Source organism: Macaca fascicularis, chromosome 4 (genome assembly GCF_037993035.2).
Source record: "Macaca fascicularis isolate 582-1 chromosome 4, T2T-MFA8v1.1".
Classification (NCBI taxonomy): Eukaryota; Metazoa; Chordata; class Mammalia; order Primates; family Cercopithecidae; genus Macaca; species Macaca fascicularis.
Genome location: NC_088378.1, coordinates 122191936 through 122211827, shown reverse-complemented (window position 1 = coordinate 122211827; position 19892 = coordinate 122191936). Strand labels below are relative to the sequence as shown.

The window sequence follows — 19892 nt, the reverse complement described above, 5'->3', positions numbered from 1 at the left end:
AGCACTCTGGGAGGCCGAGGTGGGTGGATCATGAGGTCAGGAGTTCGAGACCAGCCCAGCCAACATAGTTAAAACCCCGTCTCTACTAAAAATACAAAAATTAGCCGGGCATGATGGCTCATGCTTGTAGTCCCAGCTACTTGGGAAGCTGAGGCAGGAGAATTGCTTGAACTAGGGAGGTGAAGGTTGTGGTGAGCCAAGATCAGGCCACTGCACTCCAGCCTGGGCAACAGAGAGAGACTCCAGCTCAAAAAAAAAAAAAAAAAAAAAAAATGCCCATTTTCCTTTATCTTTCATTGGAGACAGAAACAATAAACACATACAATTTAAGAGAAAAATAAAGTAAATCGAGAAAATAATGAAGTGATTTGGCACAGGGTAGTAGGGTGCCATTGTAGATATTGGATCACTGTAAGCTTCTTAGATAAGGTGACATTTGAGCAAAGACCTGAGAAGTATACCTTTTCTGGTTTACTAGAAAACTAGTCGTCCTTAGATTAGGTAGTTTGCTATAATTATCTCAACAACAGATTACTAAAATTCAGGGAGTGAAAACACATGCTAAAATTAATTGGGACTAAGGATTAAAAAAATAATTTAATACAAAATTACTGTTGAGGTAGTTCACGTTTTTTAAAAAATTACCACCACAGGTAAAATACTGTTAAAACCCATGGGTAAGAGGAAAGCATAAGACAATATAAACTTGAGTTCATTACTGAAGAGAGCTCAGAGTATTGAAGCAGAAATATATTTTGCTCTAAAAATATCTGATTCTAGCTATGAAAGTCAATTTTTATAATAGAAGAACTTTGATTTGGTCATGGTCCTAAGAAGGTTCAAAACTAGGAAAAAGTTACATCAGAATATCCATTTATCCTAAACTGGCACTAGAGTCAAAAAGCCTGCATTCAGGCCGGGCACGGTGGCTCAAGCCTGTAATCCCAGCACTTTGGGAGGCCGAGACGGGCGGATCACGAGGTCAGGAGATCGAGACCAGCCTGGCTAACACGGTGAAACCCCGTCTCTACTAAAAATACAAAAAACTAGCTGGGCGAGGTGGCGGGCGCCTGTAGTCCCAGCTATTTGGGAGGCTGAGGCAGGAGAATGGCATAAACCTGGGAGGCAGAGCTTGTAGTGAGCTGAGATCCGGCCACTGCACTCCAGCCTGGGTGACAGAGCGAGACTCTGTCTCAAAAAAAAAAAAAAAAAAAAGCCTGCATTCAAATCCCAGCTTTCTCACTTATACTATAAACTTGAGCAACTAAATGAGACTCTCCAATCATTAGTTCCCTCATCTGTAAATGGAAATAAAAATAGTAATTACCTGTTAAATAAAATAATACACAAAAACAACAATTCCAGAAAAGCATTTAGTACAGTATGTGGTACATAGTAAGTGCTCAATAAATGTTATTTATATATAATATAGGAAAACTATTATTCCTATATTGTCATTAATGAATTCCTCTCTGTTGCCCAAAATAAGGTTTATCATTATTTACGATAAATGAAATCCCTCAGGCTATGAAGATATAAAGTTAATAAGAACCTAAAGTATAAGAGAGAAGAAAGGGGTTTTCCAAATACAATAAATACTATTAGATTTTTATAGATTGAACTAAAAAAAAGTCATGCATTAAACAATCTCAGGAAAAGTGAACAAAGAAAAGCCATTAAATTTTTAAGCCTCCTACCCTGGAAACAGCAGTAATTACAAATGCCAAAGATTAAGAGGCCAAAGTAGCTTCACACAACAAAAATATATAGGTTACAACAGTGACAATGAATTTGATTTACCTATTTTAGTATTTCATATGCTTTGGATCAACTCAGTGACAAAATAAGGAGGGAATACAGTACTCTAGTTTCAATCAAAATAAATAAAGGTTATTATATACTGTACCTTACTAAAGCACTACCAAATATAGTTGAATTTTAAAAATCAAAAAGCAAGTAATTATTTAACAGTAGTATCAGATGCTACCATTCTGGTGAAAGAAATCATAATAAGAAGCCCTGAATTCATATACTAACTCTAAACTTTATTCTGTTTTTAACTTTGAGTAAGTTACATAATTATCTAAGCCTTTGTTTTAATCTATAAATTATGGAAGGTATTATTGTAGTGTGGTTTTTAATAACAACTTAGAAGTTTCACAGAGGTAGATATTATGGTTTAAAACAAGTTTTTGGTGGCAACAGACTAAGACTGAGTCCGGGTTGTCTAATTATTTATCCTGAGCAAGTTTCTCAAAGCCTTATCTTTAGTTCCCTTACATTTGAAATGATGGAAATTAATACCAACCTCATGCTGTTTTAAGGATTAATTTAAGCACAACAATTTCAGAGCCTAGCCAGTGCCCAGAACACAGAAAATACTAAAAAAAAAAAAAAAAAAAAAAAAAAGCTATTAATACCTTCTGAAGTTTCTCAATCTGCCTGTTTCGCACTGAAGTATTATCAATTGCCAGAACTTCTACGGCATCTTCTTTTTCCAACTGGTACTTATTTACTCCAACGATGACTTCAGAACCTGGTAATTTCCCAAAGAAAAATTTTATTCCCAAATAATTACCTAATTGTAATGCTCTGGGTATGACGTATTTTTCTTATAAATTTAATATCTTTAAGTAGTATTCTTAAGTCTTAATGAAACTTCGACATAGATCAGCAAATCCCAATCTGAGAAGGGCGTGTGGGAGGAAAGTAGAGGTATATGTCAGAATCTCTGTAAGGAAGGACTTTCATTATTCTACCAAACTATTAATACACACTTTCTCACAGTTTCTAATAAATCTTCTATCACTTCAAAATAACAATCAGAGAAGTTGCCATCTAAGATTTATAAGGTAGAGAATGAATACCCAGTAGCTTTTCTAATATTTTTTTGAATTCAGCCAATCACTTTTAAACAAAAAAAAGAACGCTTCTATAAGTAGTAAATCAAAATGACAAAGATACTTCCTTACATGATAAAGAATATATTTTACCTCAAACTACCAGATTATTACTCTAATATAAAACTTCCCGCAACCCCTACCACTGGTTATACTCCTTCATATTTCCTTCATAGCACTTATCATGATCTATAATTCTTTATTTGCTTGATCATTTCCCTCTCTTTTACTAGAATGTAAGATTTGTGTGCATAGAGGTCATGTCTGTCCTGTTCACTGTTGTATGCCCAGACATAGCAAGTGCCTCAAACAAAATAAACTAAAAAAGTATTCATTGAATGAATGAATACTCCAATGCAGAGAACACTGATCATCAACAGTGTCATCTTCAAAATGTTAATGACATCTATTCACAAACAAGTACATATATACAATGGGTAGACATCCACACACACTTTGTACATATGCTTGCCTGTGTGCATCCGTGTATGCGAAAATACAAACATAGATAAAGTATATGAGAAAAAATTTACCCAAGTTCCATTTTTCATTATTTTTGTTTTAGTAACCATACATGTTATCTTCAAATAGAAATGAATTTCTTTTCAAATGCTGGATTTCATATATGAACTTTCTCACTTTATCTTACCAGAATCTATTCTAGCTTGTCTTCGGGCAGCACATTCTTCAATTCGAAGTTTAGGTATTCCCTCAGCTACAGCTTTGGCCATTCCACCCATTTCCTCAATTTCATTAATGAGCTAAAAAGAAAAACATTAACAAAACTAAAAGAGAATATTAAAAATGTGTATAAACTATACAAATTTGTTATGAGTGTTACATAATTACTAATATTAATAAAATTATAAACTAAATTTTAATGTTTCATAAGAACATAATTAAATAAACACCAAAGACATTAATTAGAATTTGTGTGTTTATAGTTACTTGAAAAGACAACTAACAAGTATATTCCAAAAAACACAAAACCTCTTAAGTCTTGGGAGAAAATTAAAGCCACATCAATTCTCTAATCTTTATTTTTAGGTACCTAAAGTTTTCATAATTACATAAAGTCTCTAAGAAAAATATATTTTAAAATGTAATTTACTTTTTATTTGAGCTGCAGAGAAACAATGTAACCTCATCTTTAATGAAATCAGGAAACATTTAAACTTTCAATCATAGCTTCTATATGAAAGCAGAAAGCAGACAGTGGAATGATATATGGCTTAGCAGAAAGGATCAAGTTCAACCCGCTTTTCCCTGATGAATTCAAGATTCTACGTAATTGGATTCTATGTAACTGTAAAATGAGAAGCTAAAAAAGAAGAAGACAATTTCAGAGTCTGCAACCACCCCTCTCTCATTCTGTCAGGAGAACCAACGTTTACTGTCTACAGCAAATGAACTCAAGATGCAATGAACTATCAAACACCAAATACAGAGAGAAGTAAGGGTAAGATGTCTTACCAAAATAAAAGCCTGTACTCGAACTAAAGGCTAATAACAAAAAGCACAGAGAGAAAGCAGAGACAATACAGGACGCAAAAGAAAACTTCAGAAAATATCATGAATTCAGAATAAAAAGGGATTCTGCACTAATGCAACAAATGAAGATGACATTAATTATAAGGGGGAAATTAGAAAACAAAAATGAGCTCTACGAATTAAAAATACATGAATGTAAAAATAAGTAGAAACATAAAGTTGACAAATCTTTAAGAACACAGAACAAAAAGGCAAACAGATACACTATAGAAAAGATAAGAACAGGCAGGGAGCAGTGGCTCACGCCTGTAATCCCAGCTCTTTGGGAGGCCGAGGTGGGCAGATCACAAGGTCAGGAGTTTGAGACCAGCCTGACCAACATGGTGAACTCCCCCGTCTCTATTAAAAACACAAAAATTAGCTGGGTGTGGTGGCGTGTACCTGTAATCCCAGCTACTCGGGAGGCTGAGGCAGGAGAAACGCTTGAACTAGGGAGTCAGAAGTTGCAGTAAGCTGAGATCGTGCCACTGCACTCTAGCCTGGTGACAGAGCGAGACTCCGTCTCAAAAAAAAAAAAAAAAAAAAAAAAAAAAAAAAAAAAAGATAAGAACATCAGGATATTATTTAAGGAGGTCCATAGCTTGTGACTAGGAGTTCTAGAAAGAGAAACCATATGAAAATGGCAAGAAAAAAACTGTCAAAGAAATAATACAGGAAAATTTCCTAGAGCTATAAAAATATATATTTTTTTAAAAGTGAGATGAAAAAGACCCAATAAAGGTTCAGTACCATGTAGGAAAAAATACACCAAGTTATACATCAACACAAAAAGTAAAGACGAGGTCCCAATACTTTGAAAAAGAAAGATCCTGAATAAGAATGGCATCAAATTTCTGATCAGAAATATTGAAAGCCAGAATAAAAATATAGAATAAAAAACAGATCACTGCTTACAAACTTGCTTATGAATTTCCTGAATGGAAATAATGTCAAGCTTAGTCAGATAATCAATCAAGTATAAAAACAGAATAAAGACATTCTCAAACAGGCAAAGTTTCAAATAATTTATCTCCCATGCACCATTTTTAGCAGGTTTCTATGAGATGTACTTCCAAATAACCAAGAGATAGACATGGGATTCAAGATTCAGAATTCAACAGAGGAGAAATGAAAATATATTCCTACTATAATGGCAAAGAGGAGTGAAACAACAGCAATAGTGAGCATAAATAGAGAAAAGACAATTTAAATCAAATGAGAACATTAGAAGATTTCAGAAAGGATTATATTGAGATATAATTATATCAGTACTAAGGGAGGAGGCAAAGTAGGGGTATGAATCAGCCAAAATCTAAACTACTCTACTAGGAAAGCAATAGTGTCTAAGGTCTCATGTGTAATGTCTACAGTTGATAAAATTAGAAGAAACAGTATACATGTGATTATAAACTATGCAGATAAAAACAAAAATAAGCAAAGAAGTATGTATCTTACTCCAGGAAGCAGGAAAAAAAAAGTGGAAGATCAAAAATTGCTGTTCTTTCTATGAGCTTTTAACTACTAGCTATCTTTTCAATTCTTTTAATAAAATACTTTAATACAAATGTATTTTTAAATGGATTCAGTTTTGAAAACTATAAAATTAAATCTGAATTTTTTTTGCAAACATTGTTTAAATTATTATATAAATTTGTAAGTGATTTGATTTATAAATTTAAAATCTATAAATCTTGACTTATAAGTTTTAACATCTATAAATCTTTACAAATCTGCAAATTCTGAAAACAAAGTTGCAAAGTGGAAAAACTCACCTTTAAAGCAGCATCGTAAACATCATTTGTGAGAGATTCCATCATGTAGGAACCTCCCCAAGGATCAGCCACTTTGGGAATTCCAGATTCTTCTTGAATGATAATTTGTGTGTTCCTGGCAATTCGAGCACTTTTCACAGTTGGCAAACCCAAAGCTTCATCAAAAGAATTTGTGTGCAAAGACTGAGTCCCTCCAAATACTGCTGCCATTGCTTCTATTGCAGTACGGACAATATTATTGTAAGGATCCTAAAATATTTGATAAAAAACAAAAACCCAAAGAAACAAATGATAGATATTGTAACTATAAACAGCAACATGATTAAACAGCAACTGCTGCATACTTTCTATGTTAATTTCCATACTAAGCTTCAGAATAGCAAATAAATTTAGACAAATTAGTTTAGAAGCCAGAATTAGAAGAGAATTAGAAGAGTCAGAGTCACTGTTTAGTGCTTAATCTTCTCTTAAGCACTAAAACATTACCTCTTATAATCCTCTGAAATATCAGACGTTTGTTGTGCTTACTTATATATTGCCTAAATACTTTTCTATAAGTATATCAAGAACACATTCTTTTTCTACTTAAGACTATATAGTCCTTCATTTCATAATTCACTCTCCCCTAATTATTTTGTCTACCTCACAGTATCTACCACAATGATGTGTACAAAACAGGCACTGAATAAATGTTAACCAAACAGATAAAACAATGAACTGAGATATCTGAAATTTGAGTTCTAGTTTATTGTATGCCTAATTGTGATTTGGGCAAGTCATTGGATCTCTCTGAACTTCAGTTTCCTTAGCTGAAAAAATAAGCAAGATAAAATAAAAATGATTATTAAGGTTCCTTCCAACCTAAAAGTCTCTATTTCTCCATTTATTCATTTATATTTACTTTATTTTATTTTATTATTTTTTTTTTGAGATGGAGTCTTGCTCTGTCGCCCAGGCTGGAGTGAAGTGGCACAATCTCGGCTCACTGCAAGCTCCACCTCCCAGGTTCATGCCATTCTCCTGCCTCAGTCCCAAGTAGCTGGGACTATAGGCGCCCGCCACTATACCCGGCTAATTTTTTTGTATTTTTAGTAGAGACGGGGTTTCACCATGTTAGCCACGATGGTCTTGATCTCCTGACCTCGTGATCCGCCCGCCTTGGCCTCCCAAAGTGCTGGGATTACAGGCGTGAGCCATTGCGCCCAGTCTATTTTTCCATTTATAAGAAGCTGAAGTTATATTTCATATGGAGCACAATAGTTATTACTCAACATTTAAATGTATAAAAGCAATGTAACTTTGCACATATAAATTATTTTTAAATGTACCAAAATAATTTCATATGTAAAGAGAACATGTATAAAAACAAGGCCATAACTATACAATTTTTAAGAGAACAAATAAAATTACCCAAGTAAAAATAGTCTTTAAACAGTCTGTTTGCTTGCATGCTTGTTTAAACATATAACTTTAACATATAAAATATGTATGTATATACAATCAATTTTAAATAGGCAGTTTTATGTTAAGAATTATAACTCTTACAAATATATGGGAGTATTAACTTATGACTTTTGCTTCTTCCTCATCATTAAATTCCATTTACTTTTTTTGTGTGTGTGTGACACGTAGTTTTGCTCTTGTTGCCCAGGCTGGAGTGCAGTGGTGTGATCTCGGCTCACTGCAATCTCCACCTCCCAGGTTCAAGTGATTCTCCTGCCTCAGCTTCCCAAGTAGCTGGGATTATAGGCATGCACCACCATGCCCAGCTAGTTTTGTATGTTTAGTAGAGGCGGGGTTTTGCCATGTTGGCCAGGCTGGTTTCGAACCCCTGACCTCAGATGATCCACCTGCCTCGGCCTCCCAAATTGTTGGAATTACAAGTGTGAGCCACCTCACCCAGCCTTGTTTACTTTTACAAAAGTGTTTCAGCACTACATGGAAGCTAGGATGTAAGTGATTTTATATTGTTAACCACTAGAGGGAGACAATTTTTATTTATTTATTTATTATACTATGTATAATTACAAATCTAAGTATACATTATGCTTCAGAATATTTATGATTTCAAATATTAACAGATAGCTTCTTAAATCTATTTCCTGCTTGTGCCATATTGCTCAGAAAATATATATATAAAAGACTTTATTAAAATTCTACATTTTGAATTATATACACACCTGCTCAGTAAGTGACCATCCGGATGTCTGACAATGTGCTCTTAGAAGAAGAGATTTTGAACTTTTAGGCTGAAACATTTTCTCTATTAAGTGAGCCCAGAGTCTTCTACCAGCTCTCATCTTTGCTATTTCCATATAGAAATTCATTCCAATTCCCCAGAAGAAAGACAACCTAAAATAGTAATGCTAGGTCCAGAATTTAATTAAACTTAACAATATAGAACAGAAAAAAAAACTAATTGCATCACACACTAGAAAATCAAGGTCTATATTTTAATTTCAAACAACTTAATTTGAATTAAGATCAGTACATGTATATTTATGTAACTTTAAACCTAACATAAAATCACAGTTTTATGCATATGGAAGAAATTTTGTTTCAGGTAAGAATTATTCACTTTGTAATTGGTTTTCTTTATGAAAGAATCTCTTCTTGTGTCCTTCATTAAAGAAAGATTCAATTTCTTTAAAAAAATATATTTTAGGAATACTCAATATGTAAGACAGGAGTCACTTATGAATGAAATAAAACAGCAAATCTGCTTTGTTTAAATAGTCAGAAAGTGTTTTGTAAAAGAATGATTGTGCATTTGGTCTAGGCATATACTTCTCCTTCACCTCTCCCTTTTATCTCATATTCTGTGCTGATTTAAACATTTAGGTTACTTGCCTGTCTCTAAAGGCACAAAGCTGGCAAATCCACTCCTGATACATTTTTGGAAGAAGTTGATTTTTTGAGACAGAGTCTTGTTCTATTGCCCAGGCTGGAGTGCAATGAAGCACTGTCAGGTCACTGCAACCTCCACTTCCCAGGTTCAAGCGATTCTTGTGCCTCACCCTCCCAAGTAGCTGGAATTACAGACAAGCACCACCATGCCCAGCTAACTTTTGTATTTTTAATAGAGACCAGGTTTTGCCATGTTGGCTAGACTGGTCTTGAATTCCTGGCTTCATGTGATCTGCCCACCTCGGTCATCCGAAGCACTGGGATTGCAGGCATGAGCCACCACACCCAGCCTTGAAAGAAGTTCTTTTTTTTTTTTTTTTTTTTTAAATTTATTTATTATTATTGTACTTTAAGTTGTAGGGTACATGTGCATAACGTGCAGGTTTGTTACATATGTATACTTGTGCCATGTTGGTGTGCTGCACCCATCAACTCGTCATTTACATCAGGTATAACTCCCAATGCAATCCCTCCACCCTCCCCCCTCCCCATGATAGGCCCCGGTGTGTGATGTTCCCCTTCCTGAGTCCAAGTGATCTCATTGTTCAGTTCACACCTATGAGTGAGAACATGCGGTGTTTGGTTTTCTGTTCTTGTGATAGTTTGCTAAGAATGATGGTTTCCAGCTGCATCCATGTCCCTACAAAGGACACAAACTCATCCTTTTTGATGGCTGCATAGTATTCCATGGTGTATATGTGCCACATTTTCTTAATCCAATCTGTCACTGATGGACATTTGGGTTGATTCCAAGTCTTTGCTATTGTGAATAGTGCCGCAATAAACATACGTGTGCATGTGTCTTTATAGCAGCATAATTTATAATCCTTTGGGTATATACCCAGTAATGGGATGGCTGGGTCATATGGTACATCTAGTTCTAGATCCTTGAGGAATCGCCATACTGTTTTCCATAATGGTTGAACTAGTTTACAATCCCACCAACAGTGTAAAAGCATTCCTATTTCTCCACATCCTCTCCAGCACCTGTTGTTTCCTGACTTTTTAATGATCGCCATTCTAACTGGTGTGAGATGGTATCTCATTGTGGTTTTGATTTGCATTTCTCTGATGGCCAGTGATGATGAGCATTTTTTCATGTGTCTGTTGGCTGTATGAATGTCTTCTTTTGAGAAATGTCTGTTCATATCCTTTGCCCACTTTTTGATGGGGTTGTTTGTTTTTTTCTTGTAAATTTGTTTGAATTCTTTGTAGGTTCTGGATATTAGCCCTTTGTCAGATGTGTAGATTGCAAAAATTTTCTCCCATTCTGTAGGTTGCCTGTTCACTCTGATGGTAGTTTCTTTTGCTGTGCAGAAGCTCTTTAGTTTAATTAGATCCCATTTGTCAATTTTGGCTTTTGCTGCTGTTGCTTTTGGTGTTTTAGACATGAAGTCTTTGCCCATGCCTATGTCCTGAATGGTACTACCTAGGTTTTCCTCTAGGATTTTTATGGTATTAGGTCTAACATTTAAGTCTCTAATCCAAAGAAGTTCTTAACACAGCAATTTTCAAATATTTTTATCTCAGGTTCCCTTTTTACTCTTAAAACTTACTGAAGATTCCAGCTGGGCGCGGTGGCTCACGCCTGTAATCCCAGCACTTTGGGAGGCCGAGACGGGCGGATCACGAGGTCAGGAGATCGAGACCAGCCTGGCTAACGTGGTGTGAAACCCTGTCTCTACTAAAAAAAATACAAAAATTAGCCGGGCGCGGTGGCGGGCGCCTGTAGTCCCAGCTACACGGGAGGCTGAGGCAGGAGAATGGTGTGAACCTGGGAGGCGGAGCTTGCAATGAGTGGAGATCGCACCACTGCACTCCAGCCTGGGCGACAGAGCGAGCCTCTGTCTCAAAAAAAGAACAAAACAAAAAAAAAAACAACTTACTGAAGATTCCAAAGAATTTATTTCTTTATTTGTATAATATTTATCAATATTTTCTTTACTAGTTCACTTAAAAGTAACAATAAGGAAGGGCACAGTGGCTACTGCCTAGAATCCCAGCACTTTAGGAGGACAAGGCAGGAGGATAGCTTGAGCCCAGGAGTTTGAGACCAGCTGGGCAACACAGGGAAACCCCATCTCTACAAGAAAATTTAAAAATTAGCCAGGTATGGTGGCACACACCTGTAGTCACAGCTACTTGGGAGCCTGAGGCGGGAGGAACGCTTGAGCCTGGCAGGCTGAGGCTGCAATGAGCAGTGATCATGCCATTGCACTCCAGCATGTGCAACAGAGCAAGATCCTATCTCAATAATCATCAAATCAAATCAAAATAAACCCACAACATGTTAACATTAGTAACATTTCTTATGAAAAATAAGTATGCTTCTTAAAATATATGTATAATAAAAGCATCATTGTTTTACATTTTTGCAAACCTCTTCAATGTATGGCTTAAGAGAAGACAGCTGGAGTCTCATATCTGTTTCTGCAATCTGTTGCAATATCACTTATCGTGTAGCTTCTGAAAAACACCACTATAAATTCTTGAGAAAATGAAAGTGATAAAGGCAAATAAAGCTCTAATATAAGCATAAAAACCATTTTTATCTCAAATACCCCAGAAAGAGTCTTAGCAATGCCCAACTGTTCTTAGACCACACTTTGGGAACTGCTGTCACAATAAGTACACAAATCCCTGGTATAAAGGAGCATTTCAGTAGTCTATAAACACTGAAGGCAGAAGCTATGTTTTCTACATGTTGTATTGTCAGCATATAGGCTAGTGTTTGGCACAGCAAAGCTTAGCAAGTGATTGCTGTACTGACTGAACCACTGAATGACTTTCGACTTCCAAATTTAAATATTTCATAAACTTCATTTAAGTTTTCCCATATTTGTCATACAACATTATTAAGAAACTGTTGTGAAACAAATGTTTCAACAGCACAGTGGATCCCAAAACATTACATTAGATAGTGCAACAGGAAAATAAAAAATAAAAAATAAATAATAGAGTAATTCCGTATTCTAAAATGGAAAAATTAGAAAAATAAAACTGCCTAAACATGATGTCTACATTTTAATATAGTTTGTTAAAACGTGAAACTTGTGTTCTCTAAATAGTTGGAAACAAGATATTCCTGGAATTTACAAAGAAGTACAGCCAAATTTAATTCTATTTTTTATTAGAAATATTGGCTTTTTCTCTCATTATCACTCAAATATAAGAAAATCTAAATCTAGCCTGATATTTATATTTATAAATCCATTTTATCAATATATAAAATGGTCCTATGCATTTCTTAATGTTGAAACAATATCTAGGTTTAATTTACTCACCTTGGTGCAAATTCATCAATTGTCAGGCCAGCCTGGAGTCCAGTTCTAGAGTACTCCAATCCATCTGCTAAAGTATAGGCCAGCTCCAGAATGGCATCAGCCCCTGCTTCCTGCATATGGTATCCACTAATTGAAATTGAATTAAATTTTGGCATGTGCTACATAAAAAAAAAAATTGTAACAATGAATAAGTAAAATATTAAAAGGTTCTATTAAATCCACTTTCTAAGCGTAAATATTATTTTAAAATTACGTTAAACTCAAATATACTTGGTAGTTTATAATGTTAACAAAATATTTAATACTTATTTGTTACATTTAATTTGCTTTCCAATTGAAATGGTTCGTCCATGAACCATCATCAGGACTCTACCTACTTTATTTTTCTGGTGGACAAGAATTTGTACTAACCATTCTTCTAAAAGTTTAAATTGTGGAATTAGCTAGCTGAGGTTAGGAATGTAACCTTTGGTCTGAGAACTAAATGAGGCATTTTTAATTCCAAACCAATGACTTGGACCTCATAAGAGGTTGTAGACCCAAACTTTGGGTTAATTTGCTGAAGATGTATAAATTTATTATTATTTACTAGTTATTAATTTTCTAATTTGAATGAAGGCATCAAACATGAATAAGTACATGGCAGGAAAAAAAAGAAAATGATTTAATTCTTAGTACTATATGTTGAAACAAAATGGGATAAAATGCATGGCTTTAAAAATCAAAGATTCCAGTTTGATTTACTGTGACATTTAATACCAAGCATATCCCAGACAGGTTCTTTCCACCACAATCACTACAAAAACTGTATTTCCACCATTCCTCTAAAATTTCACGTTAGGTAGAGTATATCACACATATCCTGCAGAGTCAAGAAAAACTATCTTTACCAAGAGTTAACCATACATAAAATGCTTGCTAGGCAATGCTTGCTAGAGTTTGGAGATAATAGTAATTACAAGGATTGATAGAGATAAAAAGGGTTGATGACGATTTTCCCTGTGCCATGAAATAATGGTCTGACTTTAACATAGGTAAAGAGAAGGAGCGCATTGCTAGTAAGAAGCAAAGTGTGAATAATGGGTGGAAATATAAACAAATTGTTCACAGGAAAATGAAGGAGGAAAATGTGTCCCTATGGAGGGACTTTTCCCATCATTCTCATTGGGAAAGATGAGTCTAATTCAGGGGTGAATATTAGGGACCTCCTTGAGATTGCAGATATGAGTGATAAGTGATATCTTCCAATTCAGCTTTTAGCAGAAATAAAGCTCATATTCCAATCCCCATTTGTCTGATACCAGTGTCTACTTCACAACTGCATCTGAATTTCGGAGGAAAATTTAAAAATGTAAGTAGAAGACCTCCCTGAATCTAACAATTATCAGAGTTAAATTTTAGGAATAAAGAAAACACAGTAAGGATCTATTGCCCAGATTCCTAGAAGTAATGACAGAACATAAAATTAGTACATTAAAAACAAAAAGTAACAATAATAAAACATTCCAAATTTATAATACTTAGTTTTAAAATTAGGTTTTAGCATGTTGTAAAAATTCCTACATTCAAGGAACTATAGAAAAACTTATAATAACCACAAAGTATACCTTTGACGTATATTGAAAGATGTCAGCAATAATTTTCATGGATGGTTCTGGAGGAAAAATGTATGTGTTTCGAACCATAAATTCCTTTAGAATATCATTTTGGATGGTACCAGTAAGTTTCTCTTTAGGTACACCTTGTTCTTCTCCAGTTACTATAAAATTTGCAAGAACTGGAATAACTGCTCCATTCATAGTCATGGAAACAGACATTTTTTCTAAAGGAATTCCATCAAAAAGAATTTTGGTATCTTCCACAGTGTCAATAGCAACTCCAGCCATTCCAACATCACCACGAACTCGAGGGTTGTCTGAATCATAGCCACGATGTGTCGCCAGATCAAAGGCAACTGATAATCCCTGCTGACCAGCTAAATACATATAGAAAAATAATGTAAGATTCAAGAGTCTGGAATCAAGGTAAATGATTTACTTTAACAGATCAAAGGCAACTGATAATCCCTGCTGACCAGCTAAATACATATAGAAAAATAACGTAAGATTCAAGAGTCTGGAATCAAGGTAAATGATTTACTTTAACACCACTAAAAATGTTGATTCATCTCATAACAGTATACTTTTATAACAACTATTTTTATGCTCATACATGTCAAAACCAATTTAAATAAAGATACTTCACTTCTTAAGAGAGTCAGTTGTTTCCCTTGTGCCAAAATGCACAAATTTAGTTCCGGACCTCACTAAAGGAAAGAATGGAAGAAACAACAAATCTCAATCATCTCATGTCTATCTGAAGATATGGTACTTGATTGAAATATTTCTAAAATTCATGAAAAGATCTGGCTGTTCATATATGGTAAAAATAACTTAACATTTGTATGCTTGCTTACTTTTTTGTTCTTTTATCTAATACTGCCACAAGAGGATTCTTGGCTATTCAAAATATTCTGGAAAACAGAATTATGACAATCGTACAAAATTTTTAAATAACTAAAATAATCTATACTAAATATAAGTTCAACCTTCCATGGGCAGTACAATCTTATAAATCTACCAGTTTAGTATTCAAACACTATGATTTTATTAAAGCTCAGAAAGAATTAATAATAATTAAGATAATTTTCAGTGAATGAATGCCAGATTGCACTGAATGTTTGTACCACGTTATCACATTTACATTTTCTTTGGGCATCATTTAACTATCTTCCTCTCCAATACCTATCCCAACAATGTTAAACATTTTTCAAAGGCAAAGCTAATGTCTTCTTTTCTTCATGCAATTTTACCTCACCTAATTTCTTTTAAATAATGTGCATGTAAGTGTTGTTTTCTTTCAAAAATTTAGCACCTTATTCTAACTCACTTATCTTTTTGACCACAGAAGTTTAAAAAAATCTACTTTTTTCAGAGTGTAGTCTTTAACTACAAAATTATGGAGTGAATATCATCTTTACAGAGATTAACCTCAAAAAAATAAAAATATAGGAGGTATATGTCTTATCACAAATACTATGTCTTATATTAAAATCTCACCCTTAATATTGTCCTTATAGAACTTATTGCTCTCTTCCACAGTACTAAAACCAGCATACTGGCGGATGGTCCAGGGCCTAAAGGTATACATGGTAGGATATGGTCCACGTGTGAATGGCTTCACTCCTGGAAGTTCTTCAGGTAAGTCCATAGTATCTCTCTTGGAATACAAGGGTTTTATAGAGATTCCTTCCGGGGTGTGCCATATTAGGTCTTCTGGGTTTTTGCCTTTCAGCTGCTTTTTAGCCAGGGCAGCCCATTCTGGGTGAAGGGGCTGTTGCTGGTGTAGAAATCGTTGCCGTATGAGCCTGGAGCCTGATGATTCTTTTACCGGCTTCAGGTAATGAGGTGAAAGTAAAAAAAGCTGATTCTTAGCTCTTAACATGGTGGAGCACGGAAACACCCAACAGAAATAAGAACTGACCTAGAAAAAGAAACATAGTGTATAAACATTTAGAACAAGGGGTGGGAAATAGGAGCTACTGATTAGAAAGGAATAAAAAAGAAAGAAGATGTATTAGTCTGATTTCATTTCTTCCCCTTTTCTGCTTCCTGCACCTGATATTTTATAACTTTGGCCCCTCTTCTCCACAATTACTATCAGTCTTCTAGTTCCACTCTTTTTCCTCAGTAGCCTCTTAGCTGGTCTTACTGACCAGTCTTAGCCCCCTTCTATTCCATTCTATATGAATCCCTTCCATACAATGACATCATTGTAAATATGACTATGTCACACTCCCCATGAAATTTTTCAAAGACTCTGTATCATGTGGAAGATATACTACAGCCTCCTAATTAACATCAAAATGCTTTTATTAAATATCAGTTTATGACTGACATTATGTTGGGTAAAGGAGGAAAAAAGTGGTGAATAAGACAAACAGGTATTCAAGGCCTTCATGAACCAGTCTCTGTTTCCCCCTCAGACCCACCTCTGTCTTTGTCCTCTTTATGCATTTTGTGCACTAGAAATACTGGATTACCTACAGTTGGCTGCGCATATGTCAAAGTTTTGTGAATTTGCTCTTGCTCTTCCTTCTGCCTAAAATATTATTCTCTTGCTAATTCAGCTAAGGCATTATCTCCAACTTGCAGCGTTTCTATGGGCTAGTAACACAGAAGTCTATAATGACATCACAGAGAGTAGCAATTTTAATCTCTGCAATACCCTTAATAGGTAGGTACTATTATTAGCCCCATTTTACAGATTAAGAAACCGAGGCACAGAAGAGCCAGCATTGACTGGAACCTATGCAGCTGGTTTCAAAGTCCTTGCATTTAACTAATACGCTCACAACTCATCCCAGAACCCATAAGGTGAGCCAAATGGCCTCTTCAGTAATCTATTTCTGTGCTAATTTATAAACTGCTCCAACATTAGAGCTGTACATTCCTGATAACTAGCAAAGATTTTTATACTAGGTTGCTGGGTTCAGTGTCATCATTTTCTAGATGTAGAAACTGAGGCTTAGAGAAATAAAGTCGCCTGATCAAAATCCCACCTCACAAAGCAGTAAACTGTTCACCTGAATTACTAAAACTTGTCAGAGTCATACAGCCTAAACATATAGAGCCTATTATTTAAAAAGATACTGAGATACAAACATTAATATATTCACTATACTATGTGTATTATACTGCATACGGCAACAAATAAAGGGAGTTTCAAATTTTATTTTCCATACCATTTCTTACCTATCAGTTTAGTAAAGTTTAAATGAAATAAATACTCAACACTTATTACGGGGTCGTTAAACAAGAGCCATAAACCACTGGTGAGAGTATGAACTATTTTAACTACTTTGGAAAGTAAATTGTCAATATATATGAAATGTTTCAGAAATGTTTATGCCGTTCCACTGAGGAACATTACTCCTGGGAAAGCTTCTGTAATAATACATAGATGTTCCCTATAGTTTTATTTGTAATAGAGAAAATTTAGGAAAATTGTGTCTAATAACATATGAATAAGTGAATTACAGCATATAAAAATGATAGCATTTCATGTAGCTATTAAAATATGTTTAGAAAGCTAGCAAAACTAATCTTTGATGTCGGAAGTCAGAAGAATGATTACTTATGGTTGCTAGAATACAACAGGAGCAAGAGAGGGGCTTTTGGGAGTAATGCTCTTGATCTGATTGCCACTTACATAGATATATTCTGTTTGTGGAAATTCATCAAATTATACAGTTATGTTTTATGCAGTTTCTGTAAATACATGTATAAGTACAAAGTTAAAAATGTGTTATGCGTATTTTCCCAAAAAAAGAGAAACTCAAAAAGTAGTAAGTAAAAGACTCAATACACATAATTTTAAATGCAATAGGTTCAACTATGTAAAAAGTACATAGAACAAAGTCTAAATGGAAACAACAAAAAAGAGGCCGGGCATGGTGGCTCACGCCTGTAATCCCAGCACTCCAGGAGGCCGAGGCGGGTGGATCACTTGAAGTCAGGGGTTCAAGACCAGCCTGGCCAACATGGTGAAATGCAGTCTCTACTAAAAATACAAAAATTAGCCAGGCGTGGTGGCACACGCCTGTAATTCCCAGCTACTCAGGAGGCTGAGGCATGAGAATCACTTGAACCCGGGAAGCAAAGGTTGCAATGAGCACAGATCGTGCCACTGCACTCCAACCTGGGCAACAGAGAGACCCTGTCTCAAAAAAAAAAGAAGAAAAAAAAAAAAAGAAAAAAGAAACAAACAAAAAACCCTTCAATTTTTTAATACTAGCACAATTTTTATTCTTTAAATCTATGGGGTCCTTGTCATCCATCTTTTTGCAAGCCATCCACTTTATTTACTAGCTTAAAAGGTGGGTGAGAAAAATAATGAAGCTACAACTAAACCGTTTCAATAGTAATCCTATAAAAGGTAATTTGAAACCCACCTGAGTCTAAACTGTTGGCAGGAAATATCACACTCATTTCACGTGGACTTTCCCAAATCTGAACAACTAATAGGAAAGAGCCCCATATAAGGGACAATAACCTTCAAGATATTGCAGGGTCGGTTCCAGACCACCACAATAAAGTTAATAAAGCCTGTCACACAAATTTTTTGGTTTCACAGTGTATATAACAGTTGTATTTACACTGTATTGTAACCTATTAAGTGTGCAATAGCATTATGTGTAAAAAAATACTGTACATACTTTAATTTTAAAATATTTTATTGCTAAAAAATGCTAACAATCATCTCAGCCTTCAGCAAGTCCTAATCTTTTTGCTGGTGGAGGATCTTGCTTGAAAATCACATGTGAATTGGTGGACGCTGGAAACAGATACCACTTTTAGATAAAAACACAACTACTGCGGAAGGCAATACGACCTCTGAATTTTCTCAGAAGACCATCAAGAGAGGCCTCAAGCATTCAAAGAAGCAACATGCAAAGCAAATATGTTACTGACAACTAACATGAGTTAAAGAGGAATGATTAATCCCACCCCCACACCTCAAAAACAAATCAGTGAGAAAAAAATTCTGAACCAGTAACTTCAAGCTTTAGCTGCTGACGTGTGATTGTACATTAATAGTTCAAGAAGATACTCTGATGTTCAACCAGTTGGGTTTGGAGATGGAAACATAGGACATGAAAATTATAGTTGATATTAGCATAAGTACATCATTAAACACAAAATTATATTGGGAGAAAATCATCAAGTGGTTTAAAACTTTACACACGTACGTTATCCAGGGCTTCAAGCTTCCCTAAAACCACCTTCTTTCTAGACAAAACTGAGAACGAGTTAGTAATTTAAGCTTTTATGTCACTTTAGACCTGTCTTTTCTATTCTACCTCTCACTCTTAACCCTGTTTACACTCTTAATCCTGTTTACACACAGAAAATCACTTTTAGTCCCGAAAACTCTTAGAAAAACCCTGACAATGACATAACCCACAACCTAGAAGGGAGGCAGCCATGGAGCAAGCTCATCCCTTTGGAACCATACAAAAACTGACCTCCGCCAACGGGAACAGTCAGGGTGCTTAGGTGGCCAGAGAAGATAACGACATGGCCCCTAAAGTATTAAAAGCACCTTCTTTCCAGAAGTACCTCCGAATTGCCAAGGACCTCGCCCAAAAAGAGAGATTGGTCGAAGTGAAAATCTAAACCTAAGGAGAAGGCAGAGAGTGGGATCCCGTCACAGTAGGAAGGTAAGAAGACAGAAGTAAAGGACAGACGGGGAGAGAAAGGACAAAAGTTCAAAATAAAGGGGTAGAGGAAGGACAGGAGCCAGAAGAATGGAGAGATCTAAAAGGTGTACGTCCTACTCACTGGTAGGCCTGTTTCGGACTCCGCTGCATGAGAGGGCGGCTGGACTTCTGCGTCCCCCGCCTCACCTGTCAGAGATCCAGACAGCCAGGCCTCCCCGCCCTCACCTAGCCCACACAA

At 35.4% G+C, this 19892-nt stretch overlaps 1 protein-coding gene across 3 annotated transcripts in view; it reads right to left on the bottom strand.

Moving 5' to 3' along the window:
• MMUT (methylmalonyl-CoA mutase) overlaps window positions 1-19890 on the bottom strand; it is a 36358-nt gene extending 16468 nt beyond the window's left edge. For 2 of the 3 annotated variants that reach the window (XR_012434469.1, XM_045391004.3), the window contains exons 1-8: window positions 19776-19890; window positions 15492-15915; window positions 14001-14368; window positions 12394-12551; window positions 8383-8554; window positions 6203-6451; window positions 3550-3661; window positions 2421-2536 (exon numbers count right to left, since the gene is read on the bottom strand). Coding sequence is in view for 2 of the 3 variants with exons in the window: in XM_045391004.3 (XP_045246939.2) it covers window positions 2421-2536; window positions 3550-3661; window positions 6203-6451; window positions 8383-8554; window positions 12394-12551; window positions 14001-14368; window positions 15492-15876 (1560 nt within the window). In the remaining variant the exon portion in view is untranslated. Of the gene's footprint in view, window positions 1-2420; window positions 2537-3549; window positions 3662-6202; window positions 6452-8382; window positions 8555-12393; window positions 12552-14000; window positions 14369-15491; window positions 15916-19764 lie in introns of all 3 variants that reach the window. The other variant, XM_045391005.3, reaches the window with a different exon arrangement.
• Window positions 19891-19892: the final 2 nt, after the last annotated feature.